This window comes from Aquarana catesbeiana, linkage group LG09 (genome assembly GCF_042186555.1).
Source record: "Aquarana catesbeiana isolate 2022-GZ linkage group LG09, ASM4218655v1, whole genome shotgun sequence".
NCBI classification, from domain to species: Eukaryota; Metazoa; Chordata; class Amphibia; order Anura; family Ranidae; genus Aquarana; species Aquarana catesbeiana.
The window spans coordinates 284022160-284037586 of record NC_133332.1 but is presented as its reverse complement, the minus strand read 5'-3'; the positions used below and the strand labels follow the sequence as shown (position 1 = coordinate 284037586).

Below are 15427 nucleotides of genomic sequence, written 5' to 3'. Positions count from 1 at the left end.
TGAACCACGCATATTACCAGAGCTAAAGCAAAATTAAAAGGAATACAAATTTTGCGCTGTGTTACAAATTTTGTTGTGTGCTGGTTATATGTATCCCAAAGGATCATAATATTATTCCAAAAAAATGTGATATGTATCCCAACATCATAAATAAACATAAAAATGAAAAATTCAGAGGATGACACCACTTTTCCACAGTGACACACCAATAGAAATAGAAAACATATCAATTTATAAATCAATAAACATAAATCCTGATATATGTAACTGTCCAAATAAAATAAGTAGGCATGTTTAGGGGGTTCCACCATCATTGCAAATCTTGCCATACAGTATGCTTTCACTCATGAATGACAAAAAGCAGCCTTGTGAATTCACACCAACACCAATTGCAGCCTCTTACCAAGTGCTAAGACCCAACATTATAGGTGGTCTTATAACAGCATGTTGTCAGTAATCATTCATCCACAGCCTTGCAACCATATAGCATATCACAGCCACAGGTATAACAGAAGAGCCCTGTCGCAAATGCGACTGCAGCGACCCCTAAAGTTCCGCCACTGGATGTTGTAAACATTAACTGAAGAGCTATGACACGAGGGGGCGGGCGGGGCCTCGAGTAATTTTCGGGGTTCTACGCAGCTTGCATAGTGAGCATATAGGGCGGATCGGCTCTGAAAAGATATAATAAAATATTTACAAAAATATGAGGGGTGTACTCACTTTTGTGAGATACTGTATATGTAAAACACTGTGTAAATTGACAGTGCTATATAAGTACCTGAACTAAAATAATGTGTGTTTTTTTTGCAATCTGGTACAGATTAGAAGGGTTTCATATAATGGAAACATAAGAGCTGACATTTGTGACATTGGGGAATCACTGCTGATAGCAGGCATGAGTCACTGGTTGTTATGATGCCAGCAGGTGCTGTCTCCTAACGTCCCATGGAATTTGCAGGCAAAAACTCTTCCTCCAAGACTCTTCCTCCATTGCCGGTGGGCAATATAAGCTAGTTTGACTCATAGAACATACGCTCTTTTGAGTTCAAACTTTTTGGTAAGCCTCCATTTCAACTCGGTGGCGGGATTTTCACATCTACACTTTCACTTATCATCTACTATATTGATTGTTCACATGATCCCCCTGTGAAGGCTCTCAGGACCTCAATTATTGTCGGCTCCCAAGACTCTTTCTCCATTGCCGGTGGGCAATATAAGCTGCTTTGACCCATAGAGCATATGCTCTTTTGGGTTCAAACTTTTTGGTAAGCCTCCATTTTACCTGGGTGGCGGGATCTTCACATCGACACTTTCACTTATCATTTACTGTATTGATTACGCACATGGTGATCAGAACTGCTTCATTTCAAAATGGACTATGATTGACCAGTATATATGATTGATATTTAGAGAACATTATAGACTTTTATTTCTCTATTTTTTTTACACATTTTGTATACAAGTTTCATTGTATCCCACTTTTTATTGTTATTTAATCTAGTATTATAGCGCTACACTTTGTTACACCTGGTGATTCTTGTTCCCCTGGACAGATACCTTGAAACTATAAGTAATACAGTGCTTCCAAAAAATCATACACCCCCTCAAAAAAATGTGCTATGTGCTCAATAGAAGTCCAATATCTAAATCTTCACTTATGTGATAAATTCTTCCTTCTTCCCATCAAAATATATTAAATTCTCACCAGATATTTGATCTAAAAAAACAGTGGGCCATGCAACAACTGATGAAATAACAACCTAATTCTCCAGTGCTCCTCCTTCATTCTTTCCTCATACTGTATATCCCTCACAGAATGCTAGCAAAAGAAACAAAACTATATAGTGTAGTACATTCAAAAAAACATATTATACAGTATATCTATACAATTGTGCTCACATGAATCCATGATTATAAAATGCAGATGTGAATGCATTCAAATCACCTTTCAAATTCAGGCATGTACTGGCCATCGGGACTACCGGGAGTTTTCCAGTGGGCCGATGGCTCAGTGGTCCAATCAGGCGCAGTCCTGGAGCCACACCTCACTGACAGTGAGTGATCGCGATTTCACTCCTGTCACCAAGGAGCAGCTGCTGGAGAGAGGATTAGGCTTTCTGCTCCCTCCAGCCTCAGACTTTCCTTCCTCTTTCCTTCCTCTTCTCTTATCACCTACTTATCACATGACTGGAGAGAGGAACAAGAAGCTGCATTCAGAACTGTGAGTACACGTGGGAGGGGGAGGAGAGGGGGTGCTGATGAGGACACTGATGTGAAGGGGGTGCTGATGGGGACACTCTGATGTGAAGGGGGTGCTGATGGGGACACTCTGATGTAAGGGGGTGCTGATGGGGACACTCTGATGTGAGGGGGGTGCTGATGGGGACACTGATGTGAGGGGGGTGCTAATGGGGACACTCTGATGTAAGGGGGGTACTGATGGGGACACTGATGTGAAGGGGGTGCTGATGGGGACACTCTGATGTAAGGGGTGCTGAATGGGACACTCTGATGTAAGGGGGTGCTGAAGGGGACACTCTGATGTAAGGGGGTGCTGATGGGGACACTCTGTTGTGAAGGGGGTGCTGATGGGGACACTCTGATGTAAGGGGGTGCTGATGGGGACACTCTGATGTGAGGGGGGTGCTGACGGGGACACTGATGTGAGGGGGGTGCTGATGGGGACACTCTGATGTAAGGGGGGTACTGATGGGGACACTGATGTGAAGGGGGTGCTGATGGGGACACTCTGATGTAAGGGGTGCTGAATGGGACACTCTGATGTAAGGGGGTGCTGAAGGGGACACTCTGATGTAAGGGGGTGCTGATGGGGACACTCTGTTGTGAAGGGGGTGCTGATGGGGACACTCTGATGTAAGGGGGTGCTGATAGGGACACTGATGTGAGGGGGGTGCTGATGGGCACACTCTGATGTAAGGGGGTGCTGATGGGGACACTCTGATGTGAAGGGGGTGCTGAAGGAGACACGCTGATGTAAGGGGGTGCTGATGGGGACACTGTGAGGGGGGTGCTGATAGGGACACTCTGATGTAAGGGGTTACTGATGGGGACACTCTGATGTAAGGGGGTGCTGATGGGGACACTCTGATGTGAAGGGGGTGCTGATGGGGACACTCTGATGTAAGGGGGTGCTGATGGGGACACTCTGATGTAAGGGGGTGCTGATGGGGACACTCTGATGTAAGGGGGTGCTGATGGGGACACTCTGATGTAAGGGGGTGCTGATGGGGACACTCTGATGTGAAGGGGTGCTGATCGGGATACTCTGATGTAAGGGGGTTCTGATGGGGACACTCTGATGTAAGGGGGTGCTGATGGGGACACTCTGATGTAAGGGGGTGCTGATGGGGATACTCTGATGTGAAGGGGTGCTGATGGGGACACTCTGATGTAAGGGGGTGCTAATGGGGACACTGATGTGAGGGGGGTGCTGATGGGGACACTCTGATGTAAGGGGGTGCTGATGGGGACACTGAAGTGAGGGGGGTTCTGATAGGGACACTCTGATGTAAGGGGGTACTGATGGGGAGACTGATGTGAAGGGGGTGCTGATGGGGACACTCTGATGTAAGGGGGTGCTGATGGGGACATTATGATGTGAAGGGGTGCTGATGGAGACACTGTGATGTAAGGGGGTGCTGATGGGGACACTCTGTTGTGAAGGGGGTGCTGATGGGGACACTCTGATGTAAGCGGGTGCTGATGGGGACACTCTGATGTAAGGGGGTGCTGATGGGGACACTGTGATGTAAGGGGGTGCTGAGGGGGACACTCTGATGTGAAGGGGGTGCTGATGGGGACACTCTTATGAAAGGGGGTGCTGACAGGGACACTGATGTGAGGGAGGTGCTGATGGGGACACTCTGATGTAAGGGGGTGCTGATGGGGATACTCTGATGTGAAGGGGGTGCTGATGGGGACACTGATGTGAGGGGAGTGCTGATGGGGACACTCTGATGTGAAGGGGGAGCTGATGGGGATACTCTGATGTAAGGGGGTGCTGATGGGGACACTCTGATGTAAGGGGGTGCTGATGGGGACACTCTGATGTGAAAGGGGCACTGATGGGGACACTCTGTTGTGAAGGGGGTGCTGATGGGGACACTCTGATGTAAGGAGGTGCTGATGGGGACACTGTGATGTAAGGGGGTGCTGAGGGGGACACTCTGATGTGAAGGGGGTGCTGATAGGGACACTGATGTGAGGGAGGTGCTGATGGGGACACTCTGATGTAAGGGGGTGCTGATGGGGATACTCTGATGTGAAGGGGGTGCTGATGGGGACACTGATGTGAAGGGGGTGCTAATGGGGACACTCTGATGTAAGGGGGTGCTGATGGGGACACTCTGATGTGAAGGGGGTGCTGATGGGGACACTCTGATATAAGGGGGTGCTGATGGGGACACTTTGATGTAAGGGGGTGCTGATGGGGACACTCTGATGTGAAAGGGGCACTGATGGGGACACTCTGTTGTGAAGGGGGTGCTGATGGGGACACTCTAATGTAAGTGGGTGCTGATGGGGACACTCTGATGTGAAAGGGGCACTGATGGGGACACTCTGTTGTGAAGGGGGTGCTGATGGGGACACTCTAATGTAAGTGGGTGCTGATGGGAACACTCTGATGTGAAGGGGTGCTGATAGGGACACTCTGATGTAAGGGGGATGCTGTTGGGGACACTCAAAATTAAAGTGGGCCGGTCTGGATGAAGTCCAGGGCCACATTTTTGTCCCAGTCCAACCCTGTTCCCTTGTGTCACACACTGCATGCAGATGTCCTCTTACCAAACATACTGCCCTTCCACCCCAGGGCTCAATAATGCACAAATACAGTTGACTCTTTACACTCCTCATTTAAAGTGGAACTTTACCCAAAACAGTATGATAATAATGTTCTTTTAACAATTATGCTAAAAAAATGAATGTGTGCTGTAAATTGCCTCCAGCATTGCTCCTATTTTGTCTTGCTGGAGGCTGTCATTTTGTTGAAGCCCAGAGCAGTCACTTCCTTATTGAAAACTCTCTCCTTCTACATGGTCTCAAAAACTATACACTCACCGGTCACTTTATTATGTACACCTTTCTAACACCAGGTTGGACCCACTTTTACCTTCAGAACTGCCTTAATTCTTCGTGGCATACAGTGCATCCGGAAAGTATTCACAGCGCTTCACTTTTTCCACATTTTATTATGTTACAGCCTTATTACAAAATGGATTCAATTCATTATTTTTCTCAAAATGCTATATACCCCATAATGATAATGTGAAAGAAGTTTGTTTGAAATCTTTGCAAATTTACTAAAAATAAAAAACAAAAAAAATCACATGTACTTAAATATTCACAGCCTTTGTTCAATACTTTGTTAAAGTACCTTTGGCACCAATTACAGCATCAAGTCTTTTTGAGTATGATGCAAAATACTTGGCACACCTATTTTTGGTATAAACAGAAAAGTCAGTGCTACTACCCATACAACACATAGATATCAGAGCTCTCGGGTGCTCGATCCACATTCGCTGGCTGAGTAAAGTAGTGTAAGAAAAATGATCCGCACTCCGGTTGTTGCTCTTTAAAAAAATCTTAGTTTTTATTGACAAGCCGCAGTGAACAAACGCAGATGAAAACAGTTGACGCGTTTCAGCCTTTACGGTCTTATAGGTGGTTATGACTAAGGCCTTATAAGCTGAAACGTGTCAACTGTTTTCATCTGCGTTTGTTCGCTGTGGCTTGTCAATAAAAACAAAGATTTTTTTAAAGAGCAACAACCAAATTGTGGATCATTTTTCCTATACACCTATTTTTGGACAGTTTCTCCCATTCTTCTTTGCAGGACCTCTCAAGCTCCATCAGGTTGGATGGGGAGCATTGGCGCATAGCCATATTTAGATCTATCCAGAGATGTTCAATCGGGTTCAAGTCAGGGCTCTGGCTGGGCCACTCAAGGACATTCACAGAGTTGTCCTGTAGCCACTCCTTTCTTATCTTGGCTGTCTGTTTAGGGTCGTTGTCCTGTTGAAAGATGAACCTTCGCTCCAGTCTGAGGTCCAGAGCGCTCTGGAGCAGCTTTTCATCAAGGATGTCTCTGTACATTGCTACATTCATCTTTCCCTCAACCCTGACTAGTCTCCCAGTTTCTGCCGCTGAAAAACATCCTCACAGCATGATGCTGCCACCACCATGCTTCATTGTAGGGATGGTATTGGCCAGGTGATGAGCGGTGCATCGTTTCCTCCAGACATGACGCTTGCCATTCAGGCCAAAGAGTTCAATCTTTGTTTCATCAGACCAGAGAATTTTGTTTTTCATGGTATGAGAGTCCTTCAGGTGCCTTTTGGCAAACTTCAGGCGGGCTGTCATGCGCCTTTTACTTAGGAATAGCTTCTGTCTGGCCACTCTACCATACATGCCTCATTGGTGGAGTGCTGCAGAGATGGTTGTTCTTCTGGAAGGTTCTTTTCTCTCCACGGAGAAATGCTGAAGCTCTGTCAGAGTGACCATCGGGTTCTTGGTCACCTCCCTGACTAAAGCCCTTCTCCCCCTATTGCTCAGTTTTGCCGGGCGGCCCCGTGAACAGGCAGCAGCTTCAACTGCCCACAGTTAAAATGGATGCAGCCAGACTTAGTGCAGGGAGATTTTTGCAGCATATTTGGCAAGTACAGAATCACAGTATATGTACAATAATATGCAAAGTGGTTGAAGGAAAGCTTCAGAATGGCAAAGATGTTTTGATTAAAAATGATGTGAGCAGACTGCAGTTCCTCTTTAACACAGTCTTTCTCAACCTTTTGCCAGTCAGGGAGCCCTAGAAAACTATTTTCAGTTTCAGGCACTTCAGTGTAAGGCTTGGTTCACATTACTGCAATTCACGCACATTCCTGGCATGTAGACAAACACACTGGTCTTTACCAGCACGCAGGGATGTCAATTATTCTTAATTGTACCCCTATGCATTGGCACACATGGTGCATTTTTGGTGCAGCGCATTTAGAAAAAAAAAGATAAGGGAATTCTTCCCCTGTGTTTCTGCGGGGCAGCCCACTAAAATGAAATTGCTGCCCTATCAGCACACAGCTATGCAGATGTGAACCAAGGGCTTGTTGGGGTTGAGGGGTGGTAAAAACCACACACTTTAGCTGCATTTTTACCACCCCCAACTGCTCCCCCTTTAGCTGCAAAGGAAGCAGCTGGGGGTGTACACATGCTAGGGGGCTGTGCTGCAAACATCCTGCAACTGTGGGCACTGAACTGCCTGTCAAATGCCTCTGAAAAGTGCCCTGAGCATGGGTCACTTTTCAGAGGAACAGACTTTTCTTGCTGGTATTATGAACATGCCATAAAAAAAAATCACTTCTGGTCATACAGAAATAGGGGGTCAGGATTAAAAGCAATGTGCATAAATACACACGCATGTAATTACACACACACATATAAACACACAAACATACGCACACACATATATAAACAAACACACACACATATATATATATATATATATATATATATATAAACACACACAGATACACACACACACATGCATGCACACACTCACACACATAAACACACACACACACATACATCCACACACACATGCGCACAAATATAAACAGTCTGTTTGTTAATATCTTTTTGTTCAGTAAGGCCCCTTTCACACTGGGGCGGTGGGGGCGTTGGCGGTAAAACAGCGCTATTTTTAGCGCTGTTTTACCGTCGTTTTTGCGGGTTTTAACCCCCGCTGGCGGCCGAAAAAGGGTTAAAACCGCTCGTATTGCCGCGGTATAGCCGCGCTGTCCCATTGATTTCAATGGGCAGGAGCGGTTTAGGAGCGGTGAACACACCGCTCCTTCACCGCTCCAAAGATGCGGCTCGCAGGACTTTTTTTACCGTCCTGCCAGCGCACCACTTCAGTGTGAAAGCCCTCTGGCTTTCACACTGAACAAACAGCGGAGGCTGTTTAGGGGCGGTTTGCAGGCGGTATTTTTAGCGCAATACCGCCTGCAAACCGCCCCAGTGGGAAAGGGGCCTAAGGATGTTGTTCCTTGCAAAGCACTGATACACAGAGGGTTAACTAATGGTGTGGTATGCAAACAGAAGACACAAACTTCCAGCGCTGGGCTTTAATGCCTATTTTACCCATTTCCTGATGAAGGAGAAGCAAACCTCTTAGTAACAAGGCTTGAAAAAAAACAATTGTGCATGTATTGCAGAGATGCACTGCATTTTCCCCATGTTTTATCCCTTTAAGGATGCTTCAAGTCCAAAAAAACAAAACAAAAAACTATTAACCACGTGACAACTGGGCACTTAAACCCCATTCCTAACCAGACCAATTTTCAGCTTTCGGTGCTCTCACATTTTGAATGACAATTACTCAGTCATGCAACACTGTACCCATATGAAATGTTTGTCCTTTTTCTTCACACAAATAGAGCTTTGTTTTGGTGGTATTTAATCACTGCTGGGTTTTTTATTTTTTGCGCTATAAATCAAAAAAGACTGAAAATTCGATAAAAAAAAAAAAAAATTCTTTGTTTCTGTTAAAATTTATTGCAGAGTATTGGCACGGTATTGCACAGTATTGCACGGTGTTGCAGAGTATTGCACAGTGTTGCAGAGTATTGCACAGTGTTGCACAGTGTTGCAGAGTATTGCACGGTGTTGCAGAGTATTGCACAGTGTTGCAGAGTATTGCACAGTGTTGCACAGTGTTGCATAGTATTGGCAGAGTATTGCACAATGTTGCAGAGTATTGCACAGTGTTGCAGAGTATTGCACAGTGTTGCAGAGTATTGCACAGTGTTGCACAGTGTTGCAGAGTATTGCACAGTGTTGCACAGTGTTGCAGAGTATTGCACAGTGTTGCAGAGTATTGCAGAGTATTGCACAGTGTTGCAGAGTATTGCAGAGTATTGCAGAGTGTTGCACAGTGTTGCAGAGTATTGCACAGTGTTGCAGAGTATTGCAGAGTATTGCACAGTGTTGCAGAGTATTGCACAGTGTTGCAGAGTATTGGCAGAGTATTGCACAGTGTTGCAGAGTGTTGGCAGAGTATTGCACAGTGTTGCAGAGTAATGCACAGTGTTGCAGAGTATTGGCAGAGTATTGCACAGTGTTGCAGAGTAATGCACAGTGTTGCAGAGTATTGGCAGAGTATTGCACAGTGTTGTAGAGTATTGCACAATGTTGCAGAGTATTGGCAGAGTATTGCACAGTGTTGCAAAGTATTGCACAATGTTGCAGAGTATTGGCAGAGTATTGCACAGTGTTGCAGAGTATTACACAGCGTTGCAGAGTATTCGCAGAGTATTGCATAGTGTTGCAGAGTATTCGCAGAGTATTGCACAGTGTTGCAGAGTATTTGCAGAATATTGCACAGTGTTGCAGAGTAATGCACAGTGTTGCAGAGTATTGCACAGCGTTGCAGAGTATTCGCATAGTATTGCACAGTGTTGGCAGAGTATTGCACAGTGTTGCAGAGTATTGCAGATTATTGGCACAGAGCAGCGCTGTGGGCACTAAACATCCAGCCCACAGCGCTGCTGCAATCTCTCCCCCTCTCCCCTTGCACTGTACCGATCGGTACAGAGAGGGGAGGGAGGAACCAGTGTCATGACGTGACGCCGGTTTGTTTACAAGCGATCGCTCCATCATTTGACGGAACGATCATGTGGTAAACGGCCACTATCAGGGCTATTTACCGTTATGTTCCTAGGTGCGTGCCCCAGGGGGCATGCAGTAGCAACATTCTGGAAGGACGTCCCACGGACATCCGCCTAGAATAAGCCGACCGCGCTGTAGCCATCTTTTGGCTATGGCCCAGTCGGCAAGTGGTTAAACTAATCACTCCACTCCTAAGTCTTTTTGTGGGCTGACAACACAGAGAATTGTTGTGGACTGAAATGGTGTCAGCCCTGCCCAGTTGTCTTTTGCTTAACTATTCAAATTCACCCACTATCCTTTCTCCAAAGACACTAATCATCCTGTATAAATAATAGAAAAGCTGACGCATGCTTACTCATACAGACTGAATAAGTATCAAGGGTAATGATTCTTTTAGTCACACTGTCACCAGTAGTCCTTCTCTCAACGGTAAACACTTTCACACAAAGTCTGCCTAGGAAAACATGAGCAGTTATAAATGTGACATCACACCTAATTATTTTGTAGTCCCAAGAAAAAAACTGTGAGGGCTAATTAGATTCCTTAAGATAACACAGGAAGTGTGCACCGGACAGCTCTGAATTGTGTATATGATCAACAGACCCTTTTTGCACTTATCGATTATAATGTAATGCTTTTCATGATTTATTTAACAGACCAAAATAGACCGAATAAGAGAAGTTCATTGTTGGGGTTACAAAGACTTTAAAAAAAATTTGGCTGTAGTACGCAACAGGGTTGATTTACTAAAGGCAAAAAGGCTGTTCTCTTGGCAAGACAATTTGCACTTTGCAAGGGAATTTGCTCTTAGTCTCATGAAAGTGAGGCTCTGCTGGTTTTCATCAGCCAGCCATGCGCAAGAAAAACGATTGTTTTATTATTGTCCTTGCACAGGTTTGAATAGTCTTTGCAAAGTGATTATTCACTGCATTCACTGAGCTAAAGGAAAAAAATGCTTGCAATGACAGTGAACAGCCTGTTTGCCTTTAGTAAATCAACCTCTAAATGGTGTTTTATAGCCTTACCATCAGATGATCTTCTTTGGCTATTAAGCCAACAGAAAGTGGGGTACATTTAGATGTGTCCTTTATTCTTTTAGACTGGATTCTACCTTATGAATTGGGAGCTGGAGATTTGATCCACCTCTTGCACCTTACAAGGTGTTTGTAGCATAGGGAACTTGTAAATATCCCTTCCACCATAGTTGAAGTCCCCTGTTGGGTAACAGGGTTGGTGATGATGTGTGTACATACTGTTTGTGTTCTGTGTCCTTTGGTGACTATATCCACTCTCAGGTCTAAGGTTTGTAGAGCTTTCCTCCACACTGGGGAATCTATTAGAAATTTCTGTCCTTTTACTGTTCTGCTATAATATCAGTTTTTTTCCATGGTAGATAAAATCCCCCATTAATATTATGGTTCCAACCCTGTTCACAGTCTCTTCCTCCTTGTCAGTACTTGGGGCCTGTGGAATATTCTAAATATAAATATAATACGTGTAACTCCACCTAAAATGCCTGAGCACCACCATACTCTCTGTTAACAAGACTGACTTTTAGTCCTCATGCACACGGACGTTTTTACAGCTGCTTTTTTGAGCTTTTTTTGCAGCTTAAAAAGGCCTGTCTATGTTAGTCTATGGCTTCATGCCCACCTAGGCGTTTTTGAGCTGCAAGTGGCATAGGCGTTTTTAAGCTGTAAAAAAACCCCAGGACCAATGGGTTCTGAGAGACGTTTTTTAGCTGTAAAAACGCTCTAACGCTGAAAAACGCTGAAAAACGCTCAAAAACGTCATTCACCAACGTTTTTTAACGTTTTTGATCCATTGAAAAAAAAAAAAATTTTGAAAAAAAAAACGCTAAAAAACGCTCAAAAACGCTATTGCAAAAACGCTGAAAAAAGCTGAAAAAAGTTTAAAAAAATCACTGCAAAGATACTGGCGTTTTCATAATGTTATTTTAACAGCCTTTGTGCATGAGGGCTTAGAGTACAACTTTGATTTTTTTTTTATTTTTGCAAAAATCTCATACTTCTTTCCTTGTTTTCTCTTTTTCAGGATGGAGTCACAGTGCATATTTAAAATAAATCCTCGCATTTTCAAGATCCTGCTTTTTGTCTTTATGGTAAGCTAGCATTGCCCATTTTCACTCGGATCAGAATCGAAGAGGCTTTTATTTGTTGTTTCTCAAAGTATCTTTCTATCTTAAAGTGGTTGTAAGCCTGTGCAAATACCCAATGAAGTGACAAACCTCAGCTGATAAACAGAGATAGAACAAACCCTTCTACACAAGTTGTACTGGTTTATCTGCAGTCCTCTCTCCTCTACAGCCTTCTAAAATGCACAGATCAAATATTATTTCTCAGCAGGCAGGGGGCGGGGATCTGATATCACACACTAGACAGCATAGACAGAAGAAGTGACTAATGAAGATGGCAGAGGGAGCAGACAGAAATCACACTAGATGCTTTGGATTAAGGCAAGTACACACTATAGAAGAATAGATTCTGTTCATTTTAATTTCAGAGGCTTGTAACCACTTTAAAGTGATCCTGTCACTATACCAAATACAAATACAAACTCTATCCCATGCAGCAAGTAAAATAAGATCAATAATACTCACATTTATGGTGGGGGGTTGTGAAGCTTCTTGTTTTCGTGGAAAAATCTTGAAAATAAGAAGCAGATCCACGGGAAGAGACTACAGGTGAAGCAGCACTCTATTGTGAATCTGAGTTCAGTTTGAGTTGAAGAACAGATTTGTAATTGGTGTCCAGACAGGGGTCAGGCAGGCAGAGAACTTTATGGATTGAGGAGCAGGCCAAAGTTGATACATGGATAAATATTATCAGCAGTATAAGGCTTTAGCTAGGATTGTAAACAGAGCAAGGTATAGAAAGCAAGAAAGGGTTTAAATAGGGAGGAGAGTGTCTGGCACGGTCTGGAGTTAGGTTTGGAGTCCAGTAGTTATAGTAGAAGAGAGGGTCCCACCGTCCAGCAGGACAGGTCACCTTGTGGGGACGAAGTGGGCTCCCGCAGGTTCTAAATACCAACCGTTATTCACCAAAGCTCCTGATGGTAGAGATGTAAGGTAAAAGGTAAGTGCCGGTAGGCAAGTGGCTAGGGAACCAATAGGCCTGAAGAACCTTGGTCCCAAAAGGAGCCATGGAGAGTGTTCCCAGAAATACTGTAAACTCCTCCAGCCCTCCAGAAGTTAAACTGTAATGATAACTAGGCACATATAGCTTTAAAAGTATGTGTAAAAGGCAATTAAACAATGGGGTCTATTCACTAAAGCAGATTGTATGTGGTATTTAGGCATCCAGACACATTTTCCCTAAATGTTGCATGCGATCCTGAAATTGTCAATTCACTATGCCGTTTTGCGGCAATTACCACAAAACGCTCTGTAAATACCGCATATAAAAGGGTTAAAATCAATTCATAGAAGAAAATAAATAATTAAATGCATGCAGTAATTAAGTAGTGGTCCAGGCATGCGGTATTTAAGGAATGTAAATATATATTACCAATTTTGAGTTGTCTTGCCTTTTAGGATCAGTTTTTTTAACAGTAATGCATAGAAACCTAAACATGGACATATGGAAATATGGAAATCATTGATTTGCTTAAAGTATTACAAAAGGAAAAAAATTTTTTATTAGTTTTGGATAGAGTGGAGGTGGATTAGAACACCTGCCAGGTTTTTATGGTTGTCTGTGCCCCCCGTTAGAGAGATTCAACCTTCTCTATTTGTTTTCCATTATCATTGAAAGTGAAAGTAAAAAAAAAATCAAAAATTTTGGATTGTCCCCAGAACAGTAATAGAGGAGAAATTTTACAATGGGGACACTGGTTCTGGTGACCTGGGACTGTGCCAAGGCATTCTTTTAATTTGTATGGATTTCCTCTCACTTCCTGTTTTGGCTATGGGACATGAAGTGAAAGTGTTTGTATACATGTCAAAAAAAGAAAGAAAAAAAACCTTGTAAAGGCAAAGGCATAATGAGCTAGTATGCACAGCATACTAGCTCATTATGAAATACTTACCTTAGAACGAGGTCCCCATATCGCAGCCCGGTCCATGCCGAGGGAGCTGACATTTTGCCCTCAACGGTTCTCCTGGGTTTGCGGCTCCGGCGCTGTGAGTGGCCGGAGCCGTGATGACGTCACTCCTGCACATGCGCGTGGGAGTCTTCTTCCCAGCAAGGTCCGGCAGCGTCTGCCGGACCTTCAGCTGGGCATTCACAGCGCATATGCCGCTGACGTCAGTGGCTGCATACAAAGTAATTATCTCCTGAACCGTACAGGTTTAAGAGATATTCATTTTACCTACAGGTAAGCCTTGTTATAGGCTTACCTGTAGGTAAAAATTAAAAATAAGGGTATACAACCACTTGAAGGTAAATCTCCCCAATAGGACAGAGATGGCAAAAATCAAAAACAAACTTACAGGGGTTATAGCCCTCCCTTACTCTACAGCAGTGGCTGCTGTAGGCGAAGCGATGTACCTGTACGTCGCTGCCTACTTCCGTGTTTAGTGCATGTGCACCCTCCCTCCACCCGGCTCTCGCTGTGATTGTACACTGCGGGAGCCTGTCAGCAAGTCCCGGACAATGATTCATGGCCGGAACCTGCTGATCGGCTGTGTGCAATCACAGGCCAGAGCTCATGTGTTGGTAAACAACACAGCTCTGTATAAAGGGAGCGATCTGTCAGTTGCTTTGCAGGGATGAGAAACTGAGAGTTCAGTTAGTAAAAACAGCATACAGTACACACATTACACAAAGTTAGGCACATATTTAACCCCTTGATTGCCCTAGATGTTAACCCCTTCCAAGCCAGTCTCATTAGTCAGCTTTCCCGTGTCAGCTAGTGTCATGTTGTCTGCCGCAATATCGCAGACCCATTATAAGTCGCTATTCACTGCCATTAGTAGTATTAAAAAAATATGAAAAAAATAAAAATTCCCGCATATATACCATAGTTTGTAGGTGCTACAACTTTCACGCAAACCAATCCATATACACTTATTGGGACTTTTTAATCAGAAACATATAGCAGAATACATTTTGGCCAAAACTTATGAACAAATTAGATTTTTTTTGTATTTTTTATTGGATATGGTATATATCAGAAAGTATCAGAAAGTAAAAATTGTTTTTTTTTTTTCATTTTCATTTTTTTCCCCATTTATCTTGCAAAAAAAAAAAAACCCAGTGGTAATCAAATGCCACCAAAAGAAAGCTCTATTTGTGTGAAAAAAATGTATATAAACTTCATTTGGGTATCGTGTTGCATGACCGCACACTCGCCAGTTAAATTAGCCCAGTGCCGACTAGCAAAAACGGCCTGGTCATGAAGAGGGTAAAATCCTCCGGAGCTGAATTAGTTAAGGGCAGGCGTAGGCAAACTTAGAAAGCTCTACTTGAACAACATTGATGAAGTCAAAGATCACTGGGCACAGTGTCCTGTTGTTAGGGCCGGGTCACACCAGAACGCAGTGCCAGAAAGGCATGTTCCATGTATGTTAACTGCACTGTGTTCAAAAGCACTGCCTTTGTGATCTACTGCGGGTGATAATACATTGTTAAAGTGTTACTAAACCCACAACAGTATAATCAGTCTGTATATGCAGTAAAGCATGCTTTTTACTCACTGTGGAACCTAAGGGGGTAATCCTCTGCATTGTGTAAAAAGGCTGTTTGATCCTGTATGCACAGATTCTCCTCTTCTTCCACTGACG

At 43.9% G+C, this 15427-nt stretch overlaps 1 protein-coding gene across 1 annotated transcript in view; it reads left to right on the top strand.

Moving 5' to 3' along the window:
* ADGRD2 (adhesion G protein-coupled receptor D2) overlaps positions 1–15427 on the top strand; it is a 1056485-nt gene that overhangs the window by 44606 nt on the left and 996452 nt on the right. The window contains exon 2 of the mRNA XM_073600363.1: positions 11740–11806. Within this exon, the coding sequence (XP_073456464.1) occupies positions 11741–11806 (66 nt within the window). The 5' untranslated portion in view covers position 11740. The remainder of the gene's footprint in view (positions 1–11739; positions 11807–15427) is intronic.